Here is a 24,743-nt window from a genome sequence, read left to right as displayed (position 1 = left end):
AAGGCTCCTTGGTGATACGTGAGCAGGATTTTTAAGGGTTGCAGTGCATGGCTGGCTTTCCCCCAACCTCCCAGGCCCCAGCTAAAAACCTGGAGGCTGCTTCCTGTCCTCCATCACTCTTCGAATCAGCAAGTCACTAAGCTCTGTTAATTCGACAGTGTAGCTGAACTCCATCTGCTCTCCATTCCCACTGCCCCTGCGGCTGTCAGAGCACACAGTTTCTTGCCGTTCTGCCCTCCAAATCCATTCTCCTTGCTGCTGTCAAAATGATCTTCCAAATTCAGAACTCAGTCTCTTTCTTCTGCTAAGAATCATTCTCTCTGGTTGGGGGCTTGGGAGGGCACAATAACACAATCTTTCTCCCCACCTGAGTTAAAAAATAAGTAAGAGATAAGCAAGATAGAGGAAAGATATGGGGATCAGAGTAGCATCTTCATTACTGAGAATTCACCTTTTGCAGGAAATGCTGGCTTTAGAGTCACCAGTCAAGGTGTGACTCCTCCCCAGGGAAGGAGTGAGGGGTGGAGGGAAGCAGTGAAGCTTCCTCCACACAGGAAGAAACTTCAAGAAGGAAGAAGGCCCCCCACCACGAAACCTCCTAGATGAATTATGAAATCTGCTCGTGTGTTCAGGACCTTCATAGTGGGAGCATGCCATCACATCTGTCCACGTGTACTCTATTCTCAGGCTGCACTTCTCTGCTGGTAGTTACCTAAACAAGTCATCCTTTCAGACTTCTTTTTCCCTTCTCATGCTGTTTTCTCTGCCTGATCTGAAAGACTTTCCCTGCCTTATCTACCTGGTGAAACTTATACCCCAAAACCAACTTAAACATATGCCCCCCCAATGAAATATGCTCTGACTTCCAAGGCAAGTAGATAGCTCCCTCCTTGGGACCAGTAGCACTTTGTGTGTAACTCTCAGTTCTAACCCCAGTGCAGTGGAATTTGTTTTGTTTCTATCTGTCTTCTCCACACTGCACTCCTTGCTCAGAAAGAATAAGTTGAAGTCATCCTTTTGGCCCCACTGTCTCAAGCACAGTGCCTGGTGCATAGGAAGTACTCGGCAGCTTCGTGGAGAATAAAGGAATGAGTTCAAGAAACAAAGACTTGCGACATACAGGTGACCGGTGGCCGGGGGACAAACATACAAAGACAGGAAGCTGTGAGAGTGCCCAGTGGCTCACGAAGGTGGTGACCTGTTCGAGGAGTGACAGTGAAGAGAGCGAGTTGGATGAAGAGTAGGACAGGGTCCCCTGCTCAGGAAGGGCTTTGCACGGCTGTAGTCAGAGCCCCAGTGATTTTTAAGTGGGGAAACAATGTGGTCTGATCTGTGTCTCATGGAGAAACACCATGGAGGCTGGGAGAGTCTAGAGGGAAGATGGGTTGGGGGCCGGAGGTGCAGTCAGAGGTGCTGCCAGGCCTACTTGACAAGTAACCGAAGCTGAACCAAGGCAGAGGCATTGAAGATGCAGAGGAAGGGCTGGATCTGAGAGTTGTTTAAGGAATCCGCTCAACACGATGCCGTTCCTGTTGTGATCACTGGGAGGGCACTTGAGTGCCACTCCAAAGGTTCTAATTAGTGCCACTGGGTGGCCACCGGTGCTAGTGACAGATTGGAGGATATAGGAGAAGCCCATTGAAAGGAGGAGGTGAATTTGGTTCAGGGGATTTGGGTTTGAGGAACCTTTAGAATTTACAGGTGGAAGTTTCCTGCTTGACGGGAAATTCTAATCTGTCAGTAACACTGGGAAGATTTATTTCCACGTTGGTGGAAATAAAATACTTGGGAGGAGCCCATGTGGAGGGTGCGGTTGGAGTCCTGGGATTAGGTTATGAGCTCGGGAAACATGCCTCTGGGAGAGGAGCTGACTGAGGCTGGGATTCCTTAATAAGAGGTCAGGCCGGGGACGATGAGCAGGATTTTGAAGACAAGCAGAATCTCTGATTAGACTTACCAGTGATGAGACATGAGAGAGGGACCTGGCCTGAAAAGAGGCCCTGAGACGGGATGATTAGGGGTCTCCACTGCCTCCCTTTAAAGAAGAGCAGAAACAAGGTCCTGGCACTTTTTTTATATTCCTGACCTTTATTATAAAGAGCAAGATTGATCTCAGACTTAGGAGTAGAGGCGAACATTATTAAATAAGAGAGCTTCAAGTTACACTGTGATTTCTGCACCACTCAGAGAAGCAAAGCCCCTAATTACTCCCCTGGCCTGGTAAGAGAGCGCACACGGAGGAGCTTGAGATTAATGCAGAAGCAAAGATCCCGGGTGCTGGTTAGTAAGCTTTTCCAGGAGCGTGGTTGTCTGCTCGGCTGTCATTAATTTGAATGCTCATTACCATAATGTAGAAGCCAAGCTGGGGTCCTGCGCTCTCGTTGCCGCCAGCCCCCGTGGTCCTGGACAGCCTGGCTGTCACCCCATGTAGTTTCTTCTCGCTCCCCTGCCCTTTCTTTAAACGACGTGTGCAATTGCTATTTTAAATCTGAGCCTTGACATTTTCAGTGGGTACGTGCCTAGATTTCCACAGGTGTGATTGCAAACCTGTAAATTACCGGCTTCCGTTTGCTGGGACAAGTGTAAAATGGGCCTCTTTGTACGCAGGTGAAGTAGATTTGGCAATCACAACAGACCCTCTGTGTGACGATTGTGATGATAAGCACCTGTTGTTCTCCACTTGCCTGCCGTTTGCCGCTGGAGGGAGCGGCAGCTGCCACTGCCTGTCCTATTGGGCCTGGGGCTGGGGAAGGGAAGAGTCCCGCGTGCCTGCCCTCTGGTGGTCAGAGTTTGCAATGACACTTCTAGTGGAGGGACCCGCCTCCCCACAGCCCTCTGGTTTGGGGAGGTGGAACCTAACCCCCCTGCCCCCTGTGTGAAACCCAGAATGTCCTGTTTTGCTCTTTGTAAGGGTCCTAACGCATACACAGGCTTACACTCTGCAAATCATCTCTAGTCCTTCCCACTCTTTCCATGCCATGAAAATGACACACTTAACGTTGGTATATATAAGAAATCTGGGCAAGCATTAGAGTGTGTTAAAGGTTGGAAGTCATTTTCACTTTGTAGTTTTAATGTATTCATTCGTGGCCTAATTTTTTGATGGAGATGAGCTTTTTAAAAAATCCCTTTGGGAGGCCGAGGCAGGCAGATCACGAGGTTAGGAGATCGAGACCATCCTGGCTAACACGGTGAAACCCCATCTCTACTAAAAATTAGCCGGGCGTGGTGGCCGGTGCCTGTAGTCGCAGCTACTCGGGAGGCTGAGGCAGGAGAATGGCGTGACCCGGGAGGCGGAGCTTGCAGTGAGCCGAGATCCGGCCACTGCACTCCAGCCTGGGTGACAGAGCGAGACTCCGTCTCAAAAAAAAAAAAAAAAAAAAAAAAAAATTCCCTAACCTGTAGGTATATGCCAGTTTGCACGTGGGTTTTTTTTTTTTTTTTTTTTTTTTTTTTTTGAGACGGAGTCTCGCTGTGTCGCCCAGGCTGGAGTGCAGTGGCCGGATCTCAGCTCACTGCAAGCTCTGCCTCCCGGGTTTTTACGCCATTCTCCTGCCTCAGCCTCCCGAGTAGCCGGGACTACAGGCGCCCGCCACCTCGCCCGGCTAGTTTTTTGTCTTTTTTTTTTAGTAGAAATGAACCAGTGGCGTTGCTTGTGCTTCTCATTCTCTCTCCACGCTGCCACTGTTCCTGCTTCCACGTAACTGGCACGGAAGAGGATGGCTAGCCGGAGTGTTGCTCTCCTTTCTTTTTTGGAACTAAGATGGCACTGTGTATCCAGCAGCTACCAGGAAATGTCGCTGATAAAGGAACTGGGCCAAAGCTAGACTGCAAGCTGCCATGATGAGAATTCACAGCCCCTGCCTTCCCACCCTACCACCAGACTGTGGCCGTGAAGAGGGGAAGTTGCTGCTGTTCACTGTTCCCATGATGCTTTTCATCCTCAGGGATGGATACATGGATGGAGAAATAAAGCTATATAGGCATAAAGCCAATATTTGTATCAATAGCCATCCCTTAAACTCAGATCGGGGGTTTTAAGAGACCTGAGTTCCAGCTCCAATGTTCACCTCTCTGAGCTTTCGTTCTTCTTCTGGAAAATGAGAGGCAATGGAGTTAATGGTCTCTGAGGTGACCTTTTGGATCTAAAGTTATGATTCTTAGAACTAAAATTATTTCCTTGAGAAGGTCCCTCCATGCTCTCACAGCTGTCCCCACAGTTGGTGCAAGATGATAGGGGTCCAGGAAAATGACAGGTGCCCAGGTGTCCACAGGAAATGCAGGGGGAGAGATGGAGGCTCAACACCGGGATGGCTTGATGTGAATGGGTTTCTAGAGCGAGGAATTCGGAAGGAACAGGCAGTTGCTTGTTTTGTTCTGGTTGCTTTGCTTGCAGTGGGGAAGGTGAGGCCGGGGAGATTCATGGCCCTGCTCTCCCCGCTGGCCCTCCCTCCCTTCTGCCTTTGGTATGCAGTCTAGGCAGCCGGAGACTTTTCCCAAGCTTTGATTTTTTTGACATGTTTTGAAACTTTGGATTCTTGTCTATGCTTTTCTTTCCTTAAATTAGGGTAAAATTTAGGGTGTGGGGGCAGGCCGAGTGGGTGGGGCAAGTGTGGAGTAGAGGTTGTCCCTGCCTCTGGGCACCCACAGGCCACACCCTCCTCATTCCACTCAGGGCCTTACAGAGCATCTTTATTTTCTCTTTGTTTTCCTATCCATATAACCAAGAAAAACAAAAACTGGGGTCAGAGTAGGGTCACTGACACTCAAAAGCCTGGAAAAGCAAGGGCAGCCCTGTCCCACTGAGCTCCCCACCCTCTGCCCCCGGAGTGTTTGTCCTTGGGCCCTCAGGGGCCGTTGTGACCTCTTCCCCCTAGAAGCTGACACACTGAGTCCTCTTAGCGCTCTCATGTGATGGGGAAACCGGGAGAGAATGGGCCCTGAAAATCAGAACTAGAACATAGAATCCTCTGTGTCGTCTTCAACAGAACCCGCAAAGCTATCAAGAAAACGCATCCCACCGTATCCCACATCTGAAAATGGTCTTTCTTGGTTTCTGATAGTAGAGTCACAGGTAGTAACTGTGGTCTCATCATAACCCTTGTTGTCAGAAGCTTTGGGTGTGCACCCTCCCCTTGAGGTCTGATCTCTGCCATGTCCAGCCGTTTTGTAACCTGCGTCCAGACGGCAATGCATTGAGCCGTCCTGCATTAATTCCCATTGAAACCCCGAAGTTCTGGGCAATTGAATTTTTTTGTGCAGCGTCATTTGTTTTTCTCTTCCAGGCTTTCACCACTTTCCTCTGTCTGTACGGCATGATTTGGTATGCAGAACACTATGGTCACCGGGAAAAGGTATGGAAGGAGAGGCAGGTTAGCTCAGAGCACATGCCTGTGCTCTGGATATGGCGAGGCGAACACTGAGGTCAGGGCCTCCAGTCCTGCCACTGCAGAAACTGCATGTCGTAACTCATTCCCTAGCAGTTGCTGGCCCTGCTTGTGACTGCTCTGTTCAGTAGATCAATATTTTTATCTAACTTTTGTTAGATAAAAAAATGTTATGTTTGTTTGGAGGAAAAAAAAGTGATAGGAAAGCCGTGGACTGGCTTTTGGAAGCTGGGTTTTCTCCCCAGCTCTTGAACTGTGTGGAGGCCTCTTCCTGTGTTCTGGCCTATGGCCCTTCTGGGCAAACGCTTGCCCTGACCTTCATTTAGTAGATATGAGGACACAATAGAAAATAGGCATGAATGACTTTAAGACATGATGGCAGTCTGGTAGACAGTAATTTTTTTTCAGTAAAAATAACAATTTCATCCTTTACTTACACCTTCAGTCGAAAGAACTTAAGGCATGTTGTGGAAGACTGATTCGGCATCACCCGGGAGAGGAAAGAACCTGGTTTTTATAGCCGAGAAACATAAGCACAGGGAGGTTCTGTCACTTGCCAGTGATGATCCCAGCCTGGGAGAGGCAGGGACGCAGCGTGCTCGCCTTTTTGCTCTGCCACTTCTCCCAGGGAGTTCCTGAAATTCCTGCACTAAGCCTGTCTCTCTCCCTAGACCTACTCAGAGTGTGAAGATGGCACCTACAGTCCAGAGATCTCCTGGCATCACAGGAAAGGGACAAAAGGTATCTTCTTGTTCGTTGTTTAAAATTTTACTGGGTCCTTGAGATGTGGAACTATTACTTATTCTTTAAGTGGAGATGATATAAGCCTTGAAGGGTCTCAGGCCTACCCGTCGAATGTCTCCTGTCACTTATTAAGAAGCATGCAATGGCCGGGCATGGTGGCTCACGCCTGTAATCCTAACACTTTGGGAGGCTGAGGCGGGTGGATCATTTGAGGTCAGGAGTTCGAGATCAGCCTGACCAACATGGTGACACCCTGACTCTACAAAAAATACAGAAATTAGCTGGGTGTGGTGGCGGGCGCCTGTAGTCCCAGCTACTCAGGAGGCTGAGCCAGGAGAATTGCATGAACCCAGAAGGCGGAGGTTGCCGTGAACTGAGATCATGCCACTGCACTCCAGCCTGGGCAGCAGAGTGAGACTCTGTCTCAAAAAAACGAAAAGAAAAGAAAAGAAAAAAGAAAAAGAAATGTGCAAAATGTTCACAGGATCTGAGTGAAAAACTTGGTTTATAAGAAGAGGCTCCATGTAGCTCTGCCCTTCGTGAGGGCCCCACACTGTTTCAAGCACCCTGATGGGAACGTTCTCTTGGCTTTCATCATGAGTGAACAGGAAGAATTGTATATCCGGCCAGGCACAGTGGCTCATGCCTGTAACCCCAGCACTTTGGGAAGCCATGGCAGGATCATTTGAGGCCAGGTATTTGAGACCAGCGTGGGCAACAGAGCAAGACCCTGTCTCTACAAAAAGCTTAAAAAATTAGCCAGATGTGGTGGCACATGCCTGTAGTTACAGCTACTCAGGAGTCGGAGATAGGAGGGTCGCTTGAGCCCAGGAATTCGAGGCTGCAGTGAGCTGTGCTTGCACCACTGCACTCCCACCTGGAAGACAGAACAAGACCCTGTCTCTTAAACAAAAACAAAAAAAAAACAAAAAACAAAAAAGAATTGTGTATCAGAAGGAAAAGGCTTTCAAAAGGGGGATCATTTTAATGGCATTTATTCAAGAGGCAGAGCAGAGCAGTGTAAGAGATTTCAGTCATGTAGTTAGGGAGCCTCCACTGGCCTCTAAGGATCGCTTTGGGAAGATTTGGGGCTACCTGGTTATTTCAAAGAATTAGACTTGTAGAATAATGACATTGAGGTGACTTCATTGGACAGTAATTCCTTGTCAATTCTTATAAGCTGATTGGGAAGCTTGGCTGAGGAAAGAAAATTACAATTACTAAAGACTGAATTTTAGTTCACAAAATTGCTCAGAGAAACGGTGGGCCAATGGAGAAGAAAGCGCTCTGTTGCAGTCATTCTCCAAAGTTCTTTTGGCATCAGGCTCATTAAAGATCTCCCAGGGGAGATACTAGCATACACTCTGCTGAGTTGCTGGCTGCCCTTTTGGGGAATTTCTCCTGAATCACGGAATTGATCAGTGAGCGACCCGTTGTGAAATCTGATAGAGATGGGCAGAGGAGCTCCCCAGGTATCTTATTTAGAACCATGTCCTTACAAACAACCTTGGCACTCACAGGATCTCCACTGAAAAGAAATAAGCAGTAGTAGAGATGTATTTACTAGATGGAATAATAAAAAAAGAAAACAAACAAAAACAGAAGTCTTCTGAGTGGGGAAAGAATCTCTTAGTCTAAGCCAAATGCTACTTACAGTGGAGACAGTAACTCTGGTAACTTTTTCTTTGCTGGCAGCCTCAGGTGGCGATTTCCTATGGGGCTGGATCAGAGCCCTGGGGCAGAGAACCCTTTGACTTGGCCTCTAGGCCCAAGCAGGGACTGACCACAGGCTCAGCCGGAGGGCAGAGGCTGCCCAGTGCCCTCCCTCATGGGCAGCAGGGGCCTGAATTGTAAAGATGTTCTCCAGATCAAGTGGTAGAGGGCGTGAAATAGCTCTGATTTTATAGTGTCAAGAATCTTTCCCGACGTCGGGTTTAGAAGGTGGTGTGGAGCAGGTGAAGGGATGGAAACCCTTGGTTGCAAGGCAGGATGGGCACCGCATGGTGTGTGTTCTAATTGCCCCTCGTTCGGGCTTCCATTTCACTTGTGTTCTCACTTCTGGTCCTCACCATCATGACCATGTCCATCATACACAGGGCAGATGTACACACGCTTCAGGAACCACCCAGACTTTGGGGGGCTGTTGCATTGAACCCTGTGCTGGGAGTGTGCTCCTTCAGTACTAGTTCTTGGAGAGCTTCGCCTTCATTTATGAATGAGGCCACTAGGGGGAGTGCACGTATCAGGGAAGAACCTGTTCCCCGGGAAGCCTAGGGCGGTCTGGAAAGGGACAGCCACCAGTCTCCAGAGCCCAGGGTGACGGTGTGCTCTGATTCCTTTGGCCAGGTTCTGAAGACAGCCCACCCAAGCACGCAAGCAACAACGAAAGCCATTCTTCCAGGAGAAGGAATCGGCATTCCAAGTCAAAAGTCACCAATGGCGTTGGAAAGAAATGAAAAACCCTGGTTAATCAAAGATGTTCCAGAGTGCCTAGAACTGAGAGGGAAACGGAACTCATTTGGATCTCCCTGTGAGGAGGTCGAGGCGCACAGGGCAAGCAGGAAGAGGCGAGGGCACTTGGGGGTCATTATTTGAGATCGTAAGTCTTGTTTCCCACAGACCTGGCCGCGTCAGGCAGCTCATCGCCTGGGGGCCTTTGCCAACGTGGGGTCTCTTCTAACTTCAGCACTTGGCATGCGGTCACCGGTAGCAGTGCGGTGTGTTGGAGGGAAACGGTAGCTATTCCTTACCAGTTGCCAACAGCAGCTCCTCGCCTGCTGTATCGTGGATGCAGCATAAACATCTTTCTTCAGACAAGGCATTAACCCCATGGTTAATGGACTGGTCGCCAGTTTTTATTTTATTTTTATGAATCTACCTTTCCATTGATTGATTTAAGTTCAGGCCACTTTTCTGTCTTTTATTTGGTTACTGTTGTTATTTGTTTTTAAGTTAGGATGCTTTTTAACAGCCTTTAGAAGCCGCTGCTGAAATTGACATTGGGGGAAGGCTTCCCCTTCCTTCTAGAGCAGAAAAGGGAGAGAGGTGTTGCATTCCTGTTTGGTAACCTCAGTCTCCTGTAAGACCTTCCACCACATGGCGAGTGTACACCAATCAGGAGAGGGTAGCTGCCTGCATAGGAGCCTTGCTTCCGATTATTCCCTTCCCAATGTTATTCATCCGGACTTACCCACAGTGCACAAAAGCAAACCTGCTGGAGAGGCAGTGAACACCACAGCTTCTCCCCAGCCAGGTGCCTTTTACATCGGGTTTGTTCTCCTTCCATGGTGTGTTGCTGACATTGTCACTGAGTCCCATGTGAGGTGCTGGTGAGTATTACCTTTCATCTGTGCCATGCTCTAGAACCTTGACCCTGATAGTTCACCACCTCTGATGGATCCCTGTTTTAAATAAAACAATTCACGTTAAAGCCTATCAAAGGTCTGTCTGTAAAATGCACATTTTCTTGCATCCTACTGGTATCTTCCATTGATTGTAAGCAGTCAGTGTGTTTTTCAAGTGACTTTAGGACAGTATATATGTGTTTTATATAGTGAGAAGAAAAAAGAAAAGATGTGTATTTTAAAGGGCTTATGGATATATATGTCCTACTTCTTAGACTTGCCAAGTGACCAACAGGAAATGAACAACATAGTCATTGTTTTTTCCTGTGGTAATGGTTTCCAAGTTGGATTTTTTTTTCCTCTAACAAGAGGCCAGTACCCAGTTGATTAGCTTACAGATACCAACTCACTGAAAGTAATCTCTTTTGTGCCCTCATTTCACAGAGCACAAAGGTTCGTTTCGATGTCTCTTCTTCTTTAAGGAAATCTTTAACCATAGAAGTGTCCTGTGTTTCTTTTTCTGCAAAAGAATTCTGAGATGAAGGGGTTGAATGAATCATGCCAGCCAGGGTCACATCCTGTCCTCGGGGGGCCCAGGGCTCAATAGGAGATTCTGCGGGAGTGGAGAAGCGTCAGTGGCAGCTCTGCTCCCTTGGCAAGTGAGGGGTTTGGCTGTGATGAGCCTCAGCTCCAAGCTCTTAAATGTCCTCCAGCCAGCATCCGCCTGCTTCCCACAAAAGGATAGAAGAGAGGCAAAGTGTGTGTTTTATAAAACCTGCCTGCACTTTTATAAGCGATCAAAGAGGCCATTTTTAAACGTAGGCACAATTTAAACATGATCGTACTTTGCAAATAAATGTCTTTTGTTTCATCCCGTGTTGTGTATCTCTAAGCATGACATACTTGTGCCCATTGGACACCTGTCTCTTCTTTCTCGTGCCTGTGGTGCCTCACTGAGTGTTTCCGGGTTCACTTTCCAGGAGCGCTGGGCCTGACACTTTCATACTCGTCTGACTGTAGCCTTGGCCCAACTGATGGAGCATGTGTGCTTCCTCCGTGGCCAGCCTACAGGAGGCAGCTGTTTCGCAGGTGGTGAATTCGACTTTACTGTGGCGTTGTGAAGAGCAGGGTGCACAGGAGACAATTTTTTCTCCATGGCTTTGTAAGAAACAGCCAGGAAAGTCCTCAGATACTTTCCATGCCCTTTCTTTGAGTTGAAACTTTCTATTTCCCTTCAGTAAGAGCTCTTTACTATAGTACTTACAAAACCAGTGCTTTCCATGGCTGGCCAGAACCACAGCTGCCATTCCTTTTAGAAGCCATACTGCTGGGTTCGGTCTACTTTTTTCACCATTTGTATGGAAATAGACCTCATATTGATGGAAATAGAATGTATATTTCAGAATCATCATTCAATATCTGAAATGATTTGATTGTAAATGATCTCATGTCCTCTGTTTGCAAACCTCCCTCTTAAGAGACAACATTGTTTTGGACCGAAAGCATGAAGGACGGTTTACGTGTTTTTCCTTAAGTAGCATTGCATTGAGTGTTAGGTTCTTTTCCCTTTTTTTCATCCTTGGTCTTCCCAAAGCTTCTTCCCACATTTCTTGTGTCTGTTTTCACCATTCATAGAAACCTTGGCCAAACCACTCTCACCGCAATGCTAGGATGTTTCATGGACCTGTTAAGCATTTCGATGATTAAGACATCCTATCAATGCCAGTCTTATTTTCACTAGGACTCTGCTTTTACAGTAAACTCCTAAGGTGCGCACCCAGGAGAAAATAAAATTCGTTCCCAAATACAACAGGTTCAGCCTTCTTGGTCTTCCCTCAGAAGCCACCGTGTAGCACCCTGGAGTGATGCCTGTTTATGCCAAGGCCCACCCTTTGGAATTGGGAGGGTTTCGGGTAGAATCCTGCACTTACAGAGGCCCTCGGGGTCATTGAGAAGTGGAGGAGGTTGAACACAGAAGGGGAGGCTGAACACAAGGTGGGGAAGAAAAAATGTAACCATGGGCAGCCACACTGAAGCTAGCCCTTTAAATACGTGGTTGGGGGGTTAACATGCACACTCTCTGGAATGTGCTCAGTGACTGCTGCAGAGTTCCTGGGCCCACCCTAATGTTTACCAGGTGGGCGTTGTTTATATGGTTCTTATTGTTATGACAACTAGAATTCCCACAGTAGACTAGATAGTGCTCCATACCATTTCCCATTTATAGGATTGAAATCAAGATGTAAGGAAAGCTGACCGGGTGTGGGACTCACATCTGTAATCCCAACACTTTGGGAGGCTGAGGTGGGTGGATCGCCTGATGTCAGGAGTTTGAGCCTGACCAATATGGTGAAACCCCATCTCTACTGAAAATACAGAAATTAGCTAGCGTGGTGGCGGGCGCCTGTAGTCCCAGCTACTCGGAAGACGGAGACAGAAGAATTGCTTGAACCCGGGAGGCGGAGGTTCCAGTGAGCCGAGATCGCGCCACTGCACTCTCCAACCTGGGCGATGGGCGAGACTATTAAAAAAAAAAAAAAAAAAAAAAAACTGTAAGGAGAACTAAGACGTCTGTCTGTCAGTGTTCCATTACATAGTACACCTCTTTCCTTCACATACGTGTGCACATTCCCAGGATTATATCAGAGATTTGGTTCTTTGCAAGGGTCAGTATCAGTAATGGCTGAGACTGGTGGGCTGCAGTCATGTTACTATGCCATAGAGGTCTTTACAGCATTTCCCTTATCACACTTTATTCTAACCTGATGATGGGCCTATCTCAGGTGAAGATTGCAATAGTTTCCTTAATTGAACTTTGGTATTTGATGCATTAAATAAATATGGTTTTTCAATTTTGCTATCTTCTGTGAATTTAAAGGAATTATTTCATTGATGTCTACCAAAGAGGAGAAAAAACAGTCGGATGTGAACTTTTTTTAGTTTGTAGGAATGCTGAATTGTAAAAATCTTCCTTTTCTTCCATGTTCACTAAAAAATGCCTTTAGTCCATTTCAGAAAGTTCATCTGTGACTTGGTCTACTCTGATATCCCCTTTCCTGCAGCTTGTTAGGTGGAATTTTGAAGCTGCTTTTCCTGCAAAGAGATATTCATTGTCACAGTCTAACAGTGTTCGAGGGTTTGCAACAGGGCCAAGTACCTCCAAGGCCTCACAGGGTTAAGCTGAATCTATCCCTTGTAATAATACTCTGATACTCATAATACTCTGGTTGAAGCCTGGTCTCTACCTCCATATTCAGTACACCCGGCTGGGGAGGCGGGTGACAGCAAGCTTCCTGCCCGCTTTCCTGGCAAAAGGGACTCCTAAGCCCCAGCATTGTTGTCCTCTTGGACAGAGAGGAGAAGGGTGTTGGCAGATCCCTTCCCCTCTCGTAACCCCAGTGAGGACAGTAACATCATTCAGAACATAGAATTTACCCAAGGGTTTTGCTTTCACAGCTGATGCGACCAACCACCCAGCCTCTTTAAGTGATCTGGGCTCACGCTTGTACTTCTTGTGCCCAGGAGTTAACTGCTGGTTTTTTTTTGGTACTGGAATGCTCAAGACATCACCCTGGCCAGGGTCTGCAAACTGTGGGCACCGACAGTGCCCTGCGGTGGCAGGAAGATTTGCTCAGAGCTGCGACCTCCTGCCCCTCGGTGCAGTCATCCCGGAGCGTCAGAGCCTGGTGTTCCAGCGTAGGGTGTGGCCCCTTTCTGGATGCTGAGTAAAGGAGACTCTTGTGGCTTTACAAACCACAGGAAATGAAGTTTGTCTGTCTTTAAAAGAAAACTGGTTTTCTAACATTTGAGACTAAAAAAACCAAAATACTTCATTTTCGTATCTGAAGTATACACACAATAGCTTTCATTAGAGAGTCAAATTACAGGCAAGGTTTATGTAACAATCCATACTGGAAATCTGGGCTGTAAGCCTGACTGTTCCCACCCGCCCGACAAAGGGCTGTTTGGGCTCATTCTCATCTCTCCAACTGCATATGTCATGGACTGATTAGGTATTTTATGAGTGCAGCGTGGGAAAGGCTTAAGAAAGATCTTCAGCTTTCAAAATGTTAGGGATCCTCCACCTCTCTTAGAGTGGATGAAATACAGACCAGGAGCAGGGGAATAAGAGTTCACTAGGGCCACTACTAACATGACTTCCAGACAGAGGCATTCAGAGGATTGGAGCCTTCAAAACACCCCTGTGTGGGGCTCTCCGCACCCCTTCCCTCTCGTCCCTGAATCCTCCCAGCAGCCCAGCCGTAGTAACACAAGCTTGCACACAGAGCACATGGCCAGGAGGGGCCGGAGGGGGAGCTGCCAGAGCAACACAGCCTGAGGCTCTGGGCCAGGCTCTTCCCCTGGATTCTTGTGCACATGTCTTACTCCCATCAGCAGACCACAGCCCCATAGATCCTCGCTGGCCCCAGAGCTGGCAAATGGATGTCAAGGAGCTAGTTTCCTGGTGACCGCCACACCTTTGCTCCTCCTCCTTGGAAGGAGACTCAGATGTCAGGTGCTTGCGTGATTCGAGATGGCCACACCTCCAAGCCACTCTTCAGATGACTCTGGGGGTGGTTGGCTGGTTGCGTGCTCTATGGACGGAATAACTGGTGTTGGCCTTCATTGTCTTTTGTGTCCTGTGAGTAGACAGACTCCGGCCTCGACACCCCTGTGTTTCTGTGGCCTGAAGTCAGTCGAGATGCCACCCTTGAACAGGGTCCCCATATTCCACGTGGGTTCTTTCCCAGTGTTTTGACGCATTCTGCAAACTGTTGGAAGGCAATTTCTCTCCCCTGTAGCAGCTCCCTCTGCCCTCAGGAATGTGATTTACAATCTGATGAGGCCATAAACCTCTACTTTTCACGTCTGAAAAACAGCAAAGTATGGGAAAGAATGTAAATTATAAATACTGAATTCCTATGGTCAGCACTAATGGAATGGCCTGGGTGGGTTATTTTTTTAATATGGTATGCATATGGCTTTAATTTCTAAGGGGTTGGGTCCTCCCCCACCACTGTATTTCTTGGGAGAACAGATAACAGCAAAATGTCCTGCTGTGATAACAGTGTTTTTCCAAAATGAAAAAATAGCATTTTTCTGATGACTCACTGGTCAAATACTTTGAAATGCCACTCTTCGTGGAGGGGGATGGGATGGTAGGTGACAGTGACATTTCCATACTTACCACCTTGGTGATCTGGTGTCTCTCCACCCCAAAATAACCCCCAGTGTTCTCACTTAGCAACCTCCTCCCACCCCACCTTAACTTTCTAGGAGGGGGTTTTCGTATAAGATTTTTGAAATTCTCTTCCCATCTCTCTTATCAGTCAAGGCTCTGCTCCCTAACTGGGAACAGACTTCTGATTGCCGCCACGAGCAAGAAAGACAGCCACAAAGCAAAGAGGCTGTGCAGGTTTGAGTTTCCATTCTAGCGGTGGGTCAGCGCCTGGCTTAGATTTCACACCCTGGGCAGCAGCAGCCCCGCGCTTTGCTGAGGTGGGAAAGAGCCGCCAATCACCGCGTGAATTCCTGCTGCTGTTCTCAGACCACAGAAGCCAATGTGTGGTATTGCTGTGCTGGTGTTCAGCATTTTTCCCCTTAAACCCTCCCTCGTCCCAGTTCAAAATGATGGGTGAAAGCTGAAAAAACACCCAGAGCCCAAAGTTCCCAAACTCCTATTATAACAGCCCACGCCTGCCGCAGCATCTATGAAAGTGAATAGGGCCGTGTCTTTCTTGGTGTGGTCAGTTAAGTATGCTGACGGTGGAGGAGTGTGCGTGAGAATAGGATGCCTGAAATGGCAAACATATCCACCCACAGAAACACATAATCTCACAAACACCTATTCACTCAACACTCACCCTTTGTGTCTTCTGCCGCTTTCTGTGGACCACATTTGAGTCACAAAATCCCAGGCTCAGCTTGAGTGCAATCACAAATGTATCCACCTACAGAAACACATAATCTCACAAATACCTATTCACTCACACACTCACCCTTTGTGTCTTCCTGTCGCTTTCTCTGGACCGCATTTGAGTCACAAAATGCCAGGCTCAGCTTGAGTGCAAGGCTAGCCAGACCACACGTAGGGCATGAAGGAGAGGCCGTTGTGGTTCTCAGTAACATCCACGTATGTTTATGCTTTGGCCACCCAGATCACCTCAGCTGCAGGTCCATTCATCAATACTGTGTGTCTGCCAAAGAGTTTCTGTTTATGTACATCTAAGAAATTTCAACAGAAAGGAGATAAGCCCAACACCATTATCCATTAAAAAAAAAAAAGTATGCATCTTGTTCTCACTTATAAGTACCCTTGGCCAGGCGCGGTGGCTCATGCCTGTAATCCTTGCACTTTGGGAAGCTGAGGCGAGTGGACCACTTGAGGTCAGGAGTTCAAGACCAGCCTGGCCAACATGGTGAAACCCCGTCTCTACTAAAAATACAAAACATTAGCCGGCCATGGTAGCAGGTGCCTGTAACCCCAGCTACTCAGGAGGCTGAGGCAGGAGAATCGCTTGAACCTGGGAGGCGGAAGTTGCAGTGAGCCAATATCGCACCACTGCACTCCAGCCTGGGTGACAGAGTGACTCCGTCTCAATAAATAAATAAATACCCATTAAGCAATGGGTGTACATGGACATACAGAGTGAAATAATAGACACTAAAGACGACAAAAGGTTGTGGGGGAGGGTTGAGAAATTGCCTTTTGGGCACAGTGTCACTTTGGGTGATGGGTGCACTGAAAGCCCAGGCTTCACCACTCCTTCATACATGCATGTATGAAATCTGCACTCGTACCTCCTAAATACACACATTTTAAAAAAATTAATAATAAAAAGTTGGCTTAAAAGCAACAGTGGCAGCCAGGCATGGTGGCTTACGCCTATAATCCCAGCACTTTGGGAGGTCAAGGCAGGTGGATCACCTGAGGTAAGGAGTTTGAGACCCGCCTGACCAATATGGTAAAACCCCGTCTCCACTAAAAATACAAAAAAAAAAAAAAAAAAAAAAAAAAAGCTGGGTGTGGTGGCGTGCGCCCATAGTCCCAGCTACTCAAGTGGCTGAGACAGGAGAATTGCTTGAACCCAGGAGGCAGAGGTTGCAGTGAGCCGAAATCACGCCACTGCACTTTAACCTGGGTGACAGAGCGAGACTCCATCTCAAAAATAATAATAAATAAATACATGAAAGCAGCAGCGGCTTCCCCTGGTCCAGATGGTGCCCTCTTGTGTAGACAATGTTGTTAAATGCATGCCCATCAGCTGGAGGACACTCGATGACACACTGGAATGCGGAAAGAGCAGGGCAGATGAAAGAATCACCAAACACCCTCTGAATGAGCACTCACATCAGTCAACAGGAAGTCTCTGCTATATTGTGATCAGTTTTCACTTTCACGTGGTTGACTGTTATGTTAATAGATTATGAAATGGAAGTGATAAAAAAAGTGGATGCATCAGCCTTGTATTTGAAGTCAGTTTTGTAGGGAAAACTTACAGAGGGAAATGACAGAATCAGAGTTCTAGAGTAATGGATGCTCCAAAATGTGATTGTTGGCCTGTAAATTATCTTGTATTGTCACGGGTTTTTCAGGCGACATTGCTGCGAGCAGCAGAATTGCCTTTTAGGTTTGGAACAATGGTGTAAATACAACTTCTGGCGCTCTGCTTCAGAGCCGGCCAGCTTCATGAAATCTCACCCAAAATGGGCATGAGAGAGTTGGCCCAAGGACAGAAACAAGGGTCTGCATCTTGTGTGAGATCCACTGCCTCAACCTTTTTCATTTGTACTGTTTTAGCCCTTGATTTTTAAATATTGCAAATGGTTGTATCTTGTTTAAAAAAATTCTTTAATGTCCAGCTGCTCCAATTGGGAGAGGGAAAAGGAATATTGAGGTTTTCCAAATAAATTGTTTAATATTTAATAAGATATTTAATATCTTATTTTCACTAGGACTCTAGGATAGTGACATCACCTTTGTGCTGTTGAGTTGCTAATGTTACTGGCATGTGATGTTTTTACCCTCCTTGGCAAAATAATTTCTATCAAAGCTAACGCTTCCTTAGGCTGTGTGCCATGCCCCTTCCTTCGTGCCTTTCATGGATTTTCTGATTTATTCCTCACGAGATCTTCACTGCTGTTGCCCCATTTTACAGATGGAGAAACGAAAGGTTTGAAGAAGTTAAGTAACTCAGGTAATCTTCTAGAATGCAGATCTTGATCCTCTACCTGAGATGTGAGAGTGTAAGAACTCTAGCTCACACACCAGATTTTTCTGGTTCAAATCCTGCCCCTACCACTAACAAGCTGTTTAACTTTGGGCAAGTTATTTCATCGCTGTGCCTCCGTTGCCTCCTCTGGGAACTGGGAATGGTAATACGTACCTCACAGGGTTGTTAAGAAGAAATCCCAAAGGCATCTTTTACAAGCACGTACAACAGTGTCCAGCCCGTCATGAGTGTTCAGTAAATATGTGCTGTTATCACTGCTGCGCCGACTGCCTCTTTAGAGGCAGGGAAACATTAAGAGGCAATTGTGATAAACTAGGCAGGAGCTGGTGAGGACCTGAACTAGGGCAGCCTTTGGATGGAGAGGAAGAAACAAACCAGAGAGACCTTACAGAGAGAAGCAGTGGGGCTTGATGCCAAATGAGAGGGATTCAGGATAAAGCCCATACTCCTTGGCATCTCAAGGGAGCACCAGGATCCCACCCAGCTATGTGTCCAGCATCAGCTCCTGCTGATCCCTACATCTCCATGCTTCTCCCTTATGCTTAGCACTGTGGAACCACTGGGCCTCCACACAGCCCTCCAAGTGCACCACACTCCCAGGCTCCTGCCTGGAATGCCTGCCCCTGGCATTCTGCCTGGCAAGCTCCACTCATGCTTCAAGTCTCAGTGCAAACACTCCACACTATATTTCTGTGAAACTCCCCTTATCCCCGAGGCACTTGGAAGTGCTCTCCTGTGCTGTTATTCACCTCTTTGATACCAGTGCTGTTGCTGATCTCAACTAGACTCCAGGCTCCTTGGGTGTTCATCCCCAGCACCTGGCACGCAGCAGGTGTTCAGTAAATGCTCTCAGAGTGAGATTGCAGGACAGAGGGCACAGACTAACCCTCCCTGGAGGTGACACTTCCGGTGTGGGTTGTTCCGGTTCCCTCTGATTCTGTAGAAATGCTGTAAGGGTTCTCTGGCCCATGTGCCCCTCAGCCTCCATGTGGCGGTTAGGGCCCTGCCACCTCCACTTCTTTAGCGGGCACATTCAGCTGTGTCTGAGGGCCCGCACCTGGCATTGCTTACTTTTTTTCTTGTAAGAGCTCCACCAATTGTAGAAATTGATAGCCCCTGTGTTGGCATGCTAATCAGAAAATACCTTATTTCCAGGTTTCTTAGAACCTTCCTTTGGAGGTAATGACTGAGGACCAATTTCTGATCATTAGTACTTGAGCTGGGACAGGTGCCAAGGCATCCACTCTCCTCTCCCAGTACCTGCTTTGATCTTGCCAGATCCCAAAGAAGGCTATGATTTTCTCCATTGGATGCCAGTTTGTGGGTATAACTCAAACTTCAGCTTTTGTGGGATTCTCCATTTGGGGTTCACAATTCTAGAGGTTCTTTAATAAAAATAATATCAAAAGCTCTTACTCTTGAAATTTCACAAAAATGAATGCCATGTGGCCCCATTGCTAGGCTAATTCCCAGGATATTGGAAGACACCCATGCAAAGGAAGGGAGGGGAATCAAGAGCATAGCTTCATTAACTTCACAGTGAATCCACCTCTAATATAACCAGGATAACTCGCTTCACCTGCTTGGAGTTCAAGTAAGCCACATCTCATATTTTTCCAATTAACTGCTCAAATCTCAAGATGCCATTACCAGCAGGAAGTGCAGCATGTCCCTGCTGAGGCCTTCTTCCACCCCACCCAAATTCTCTTTTCTTTTTTTTTCCGAGATGGAGTCTCACTCTGTCGCCCAGGCTAGAGTGCAATGGTGCGATCTCGGTTCACTGCAACCTCTGCCTTTCGGGTTCAAGCGAGTCTCCTGCTTCAGCCTCCTGAGTAGCTGGTATTACAGGCGTGCACCACCACGCCTGGCTAATTTGTGTATTTTTAGTAGAGATGGGGTTTCACCATGTTGATCAGGCTGGTCTCGGACTCTGACCTCGTGATCTGCCCGCCTCGGCCTCCCAAAGTGCTGGGATTACAGGCGTGAGCCACCGCACCTGGCACAAATTCTCTTAACAGTAGGTATATATTCCACCCACTGGGGTTGAAGAACTGGGCGGTCCCACCAACTTGGGGGCACTATGAGGTAGGCACTCTGCTCCACAAGCTCAACCCAGGGCAGTGAACTGTTGTCCACTCTGGTGTGATACTGTTTTCCATTTCCACCCCACAGTGATAGTGCTTCCGCTTGGGCGGCTGGGTGTCACCATGCCTGAAAGTCACTCCCAAAGCACAAGACAGTGCCAGGGAGGTTGGAAGTTCAAGCCTCCAACACAGTCTACTCCACACCCAGCCTTTGCCCCATGAGGAGCCCAGTTTTCCAGCCAGGCAGCCCCTTTACTCATGAGGAATCCCTTTGTGGGCTTGGTATCCACCCAGAATCAACCTAATCCATCCAGGAGATTCCCATAAGGGCTACCTCAAAAGGAAAGAGGTGGAACCGTTGGCCTCTGGAGATTTGTCACCTCCCCGGAACAACTTGCTAATGGAGAGTATTGCAAGTGGGTGCTTCGCTGGGCCACAAAAGCAAAACAAAAAGTTCTGCTGCAGCAGGTCCCCAAGTTCCAGTTTTATGGCTCTTTCCCCATAAGGAGCTGGCTGGATCCACTTCAGTGCATCTCACAGTTCCATATGAGAGCTGCTTCCTTCCTGATGGAATCCACCGCCCTTCTGGTTTTCAGATGGGACTGCAATGTTTGTGGGGGATTTTCCGGAGCTTTGCTGAGCCCCAGGGTCTAGGCTGCCAGGGGCTGCATCTGCTCTGCATCTAGGGAAGACGTTCTTCCTTCTGTGTCTTCTGAGGCTTAGTTACTGCTCTGATCAAAAAAGAGTCCTAAAGAAAAGGCACTTCCATTGGTGGTTCTCCCCAAACTGAACTAATTATCTTTCATCCTCCTAACTCTATCCTGTCGTGGTGAGTTTAGGTTGGGGAACTATTAAATGATCTCCCCTCCTGCATCTGCTTACTGCAAGGTTTCCAGACAGGCAATGATGGACCCCTGAGAACATTTTATCCCTGAACAAAACATATTTGTGTTTTTTGAAAATGTGTGCTCTCAAGAAAGCCAGCCCCATGTGCAACAACCTCCATTTCCAAGCAAGTGACTGTGTTAATCTGACTTCTCCCTAGTGTTAACTGAGCCAAACGTGAATCATTCACTTGGCCACAGGGAGAGGTGGACTCGTCGTTCTGTAAGATTACAATCCCATAATCCACCTACTGATCTCTTCTGCTGATGGAAGCCAGAGTCTGGGCTACATTAAAAGATGACTGGGGAAATAAAACAGAATAGCACATTTTCACCTTCTTTCCTATCCAAGGAGAGTTGCTCCCAGATGCTGTATCTGCAGTCCAACTTCTGACTGGCAAACAGTTCAAGAAGAAGGCTGTGGCCTGGATGGCAGAACACCCTGCATGAGATAGCTATCACATGCTAACACATACACATGCAGACAGGGGAGACAAGGAGCAACGAAGAAGTTTGAAGGAGGGGCTCAGGGTCAAGCCTTGGTTGAACCCCTTACATTGCATAGGTCAAGACACTGAGGCCCAGAGTAGTGCAATGACTTGGCCAGGGCCACGCAGCTGGTAATAGCAGAGCCAGGGTTCAGGCCACCTTCAGATTCCTACTCCTAGCTTCTTGCCCTTGTACACCACGTCCACCCATGAGCCACTAAAGATGAACCACACGTTGCTTGTGCAGCCTTGGGGCTTCATACACTTAGAGAATGTGTCCTTTCCACCAAACTTCTTTTTCTCTTCCCTGACACCACATTTCTCATCTTCAGAAGCCAGCTCCACTCTCTGAAGCCTTCTATCACTGACCAACAGTTCAGAACTTTAAAGGGCATGTATATACAAAAATAGGTTGCAGCCAGCCAAGGATGCTTATCAAGAGTGGCAAAAAACCCCTCAAAAGTAGAGTATCAGGAGTGGCCAACCCTGAGGTGATTTGAGGTGTTTAGAAAAAGCAAAGGACTATTATTTAAAAGGAAATGGGCACAGCTTACAAACTCCACATATAGAACAAGAGTAGGAGACAAAAGAATGGGTGTTCACTCCTTGGGAATAGAGTTCAATCTGATTGTGTCTCTCTCGCTGCTGCAGTTCCTTCTGTGATTTTTATTTTCCCTTTATCAGGGCTCATAAGCCACGCTCTAGCCCTCCGCCATGCCCCTAGTCACTTTCTCCCCTCATCTCTGTCCCCAGCCATTCTGGACTGTTTCCATTGCTTGAATATTTATCAGGTCTTTTTCATCACTGAAAAAGATGAAAAAGGTCTTTTTCATCACCTACCCTGCCACTAGGAAGCTCATCTTCACCCTTTAATTCTCAATCAGAACAGTTCTGTAGCAAGACACACAGGCTAGCTCGTTACCCCCATGGCATTTACCTCCTTTTGTGAGTAACATGAAAATCTGAGGGAGCATCAGTCAGGAATCTGCCTTGACCATGAACCTGAGTTGTTTAGATTTCGTTTATATATTCTCCATCAAGAGAATCCCGTTCAAACTAGGAAAGGCAGTGCAGACATGGATAGAAGAGAACTGAAGCCCACAATAGCAGCTGACCATGTTAGGTGCAGTAAATATGCTTCTGTTGCAGTAAATATAGTGCTGAAGTTCATAGTTGTGGTGGGTTAACCCCTGAGAAACAAGAAAGTATTGTATCAGGAGAGAGAAGAGAAAAAATAGATTTTGAAAACTGCAGGTCAACAAGCTTGGTCTTAATCCACAGCAAAATTCTAGAGCAGATTATTAAATGTGACCATCTTTAAAGAGGCAAGCATTGATCACTGGGCATTAGCAGAGGTTCACTAAGAACAAGCCATGTAGAGCTAATGTTGTATTGCTTTTACACACAGTTATCAGATTGGGAGATCAAGGGAATACTACAAATGAGCAAACAGCAGAGTACATAACCCACCTAAGCAAAAATAAAATAAAATGAAGGACCCACCTCAACTTTGGGAAACGCAGTGTGCTATTATAGTTTCCGTTGAAGATTCACAGGACACATTAGCACATTAAAAGTTCTGAGAAGTCCTGCACCAGAAAACCTATTTAATACCATCTCACTGATCAAGCATTCTACAGAAAACACTTGGAAAAAAGGATGTTTTGGATTAATTTCAGCAGGTGTTTTGCAAAGCTTTCTATTACATAAACTGTGAAGAGGTAGAGAAATGAAATGTGGAGTTAAAAATAGCTCACTGGAATCACAGCTGCGTAGACAACTGTACTGAAAGAGCATTAATTAATCGATGAATTGCCACCCTGTTGGAGGTCTCCAATGGATGTCTCAAGGCTCTGCTCTTGGTCCTGGCATGTTCAACATTCTTATCAGTGACTTGTACCACAACATTGAAGACCAGCTTTTAAAATGTTCAGATAGCCTAAAGACAGAGAAGCAGCTAATATGCTGTATAACAAATTGAAATACTCTCTCAAAACCAATAAATGAATCCAACAGGATCCCAATGAAGCTTATTAGAAGCAATGGTTTAAGTAAAGGATGGATGAAATGTGACTTGAAACTAGCTCATATGAAAAAAACCCAGGTTGCAGCTACATCAGGATCAGCCCAACCCAAACGTGTGACAGGTCTACTACGCTTCTTAAGTCAGTGAAGCCATCCTGGGCATGCAAATGGCATGCAGGGCAGGCAAGCCAGGCAGGATGGTCTGGCCACACTGGGTATTGAACTCTGGTCTTACAGTGCATTTCGAGAGAGACATTGACAAACCGGAGCCTATTCAGAGAAAAACCAACATCAGGAGAGGTCTAAAGAACTTGTCCCCTGAGAAGGAAAGTCTGGAGAAACCAGGTCTAGATGGTCTATAAGAGAAGATGAGAGGCATGGTGATGACAGCTGGTTTTGAAAGGCAGTGTAGTGTAGTAGAAAAGCGGTGAGTTTGTGTTCAAATCTCTGCTCCAGTACTTCCAACGGTGTGACCTTAGACAAGTTTCTTAATATCTCTAATGACTCTTAATGTCTCTAATGACTCTTCGGAGTCCTTAGATGAGAAACTGTCATCCCTATTGAGTGGGACTATTGGAATGTGTTTGGAGCAGAGTAAGTGGTCAACACATGCTTGTCTTCCCTTTATCCATGTGAAGAACGGCAGTCACGGCAATGAGAAGGGTGACTATTTGCTATAGATTCATGGGGAAAATTGGGACCAATAGGAGAATTCCCCAAAGGGAGACAGATTTGATGATGAAAAGCAGGAACTTTATAATAACCAAAAACCTGGAAAACAAAAGAACTGGCTCACTGCCTTTAGGTTGACACTGGAACTTCCACAGATACTTGTAGAAGAGATCTCTGTTTGGGGTGAGAGGTGGGATTAGATGACCCCCCCAGATCCCTTTCTTTTCTTTTCTTTTCTTTTTTTATAAAAGCCATGTTTAATAGTAAAACCTTCCATTTATACTACTTAACTGAAAGAAACATCCTTTAGCTCCTTCCTTCCAATTACAGCACACTCTCATTTTGAGATAATTTATCCTTTTCACCCAATTACTACTAGGCCTAACAACGTGTTTCCCAATTTTATACCTTTCTTTACCACTTATGAAGTATGACGTCACTGTTATGCTTTACGAGTTCTTTAAAAGAAATGTGAAATTTAAAGTTTTACTTTGAAACTATTGGATCAGAAAGTATTAAATATTACTACCACATGAGTTAAAGAATGAAATAAAAAACAAAAGTGGTGTCTATATAATCGGCAAATTACTTGATAAGACATTTTAACTATTTTATAGTTCTGCTTAGCACAAGAATAAACCAGTTCCAAAGTACTACAGTGTTTAGCATTTTTACTGCAAGCTTTAGACCATAGTGTTACTCCTCTCAGCAAGCCGTCTCTAAGAAAATGGCAGTGTTTGTGAGTACAAAAATTGTTCTATCCAGTAGGTGGTATTCTACATAATCGAGATAAGATAATTCTTTATAAAAGTGTTTTAAAAAATGCAAAATGACTTGATAATTACCATTGTCTCAAAGGTTATAAGAAAAATGCAGCAAAT

General features: G+C 46.6%; 3 protein-coding genes across 51 annotated transcripts in view; 1 reads left to right on the top strand and 2 right to left on the bottom strand.

Annotated features, from left to right (window-relative positions):
• PTDSS1 (phosphatidylserine synthase 1) overlaps nucleotides 1-9,566 on the top strand; it is a 71,318-nt gene extending 61,752 nt beyond the window's left edge. Inside the window, exons 11-13 of the mRNA XM_050800517.1 lie at nucleotides 5,286-5,354; nucleotides 6,059-6,128; nucleotides 8,478-9,566. Coding sequence (XP_050656474.1) covers nucleotides 5,286-5,354; nucleotides 6,059-6,128; nucleotides 8,478-8,587 — 249 coding nt within the window. The 3' untranslated portion in view covers nucleotides 8,588-9,566. The remainder of the gene's footprint in view (nucleotides 1-5,285; nucleotides 5,355-6,058; nucleotides 6,129-8,477) is intronic.
• LOC126960839 (cytochrome b-c1 complex subunit 7) overlaps nucleotides 1-24,743 on the bottom strand; it is a 1,171,628-nt gene that overhangs the window by 93,927 nt on the left and 1,052,958 nt on the right. For 2 of the 49 annotated variants that reach the window (XM_050800560.1, XM_050800574.1), the window contains exon 1: nucleotides 2,860-2,863. The exons of 46 other annotated variants lie outside the window; for them this stretch is intronic. The gene's annotated coding sequence lies outside the window, so the exon portion shown is untranslated. Of the gene's footprint in view, nucleotides 1-59; nucleotides 64-2,859; nucleotides 2,864-24,743 lie in introns of those variants that run through there. One more of the 49 variants, XM_050800594.1, reaches the window with a different exon arrangement.
• CFAP418 (cilia and flagella associated protein 418) overlaps nucleotides 1-24,743 on the bottom strand; it is a 1,191,950-nt gene that overhangs the window by 1,099,743 nt on the left and 67,464 nt on the right. The gene's annotated exons all lie outside the window — the stretch shown is intronic.

This window comes from Macaca thibetana, chromosome 8 (assembly GCF_024542745.1).
Source record: "Macaca thibetana thibetana isolate TM-01 chromosome 8, ASM2454274v1, whole genome shotgun sequence".
NCBI lineage: Eukaryota > Metazoa > Chordata > Mammalia > Primates > Cercopithecidae > Macaca > Macaca thibetana.
The sequence above is the reverse complement of the archived record's forward strand: the minus strand, read 5'-3'. Positions and strand labels throughout refer to the sequence as shown.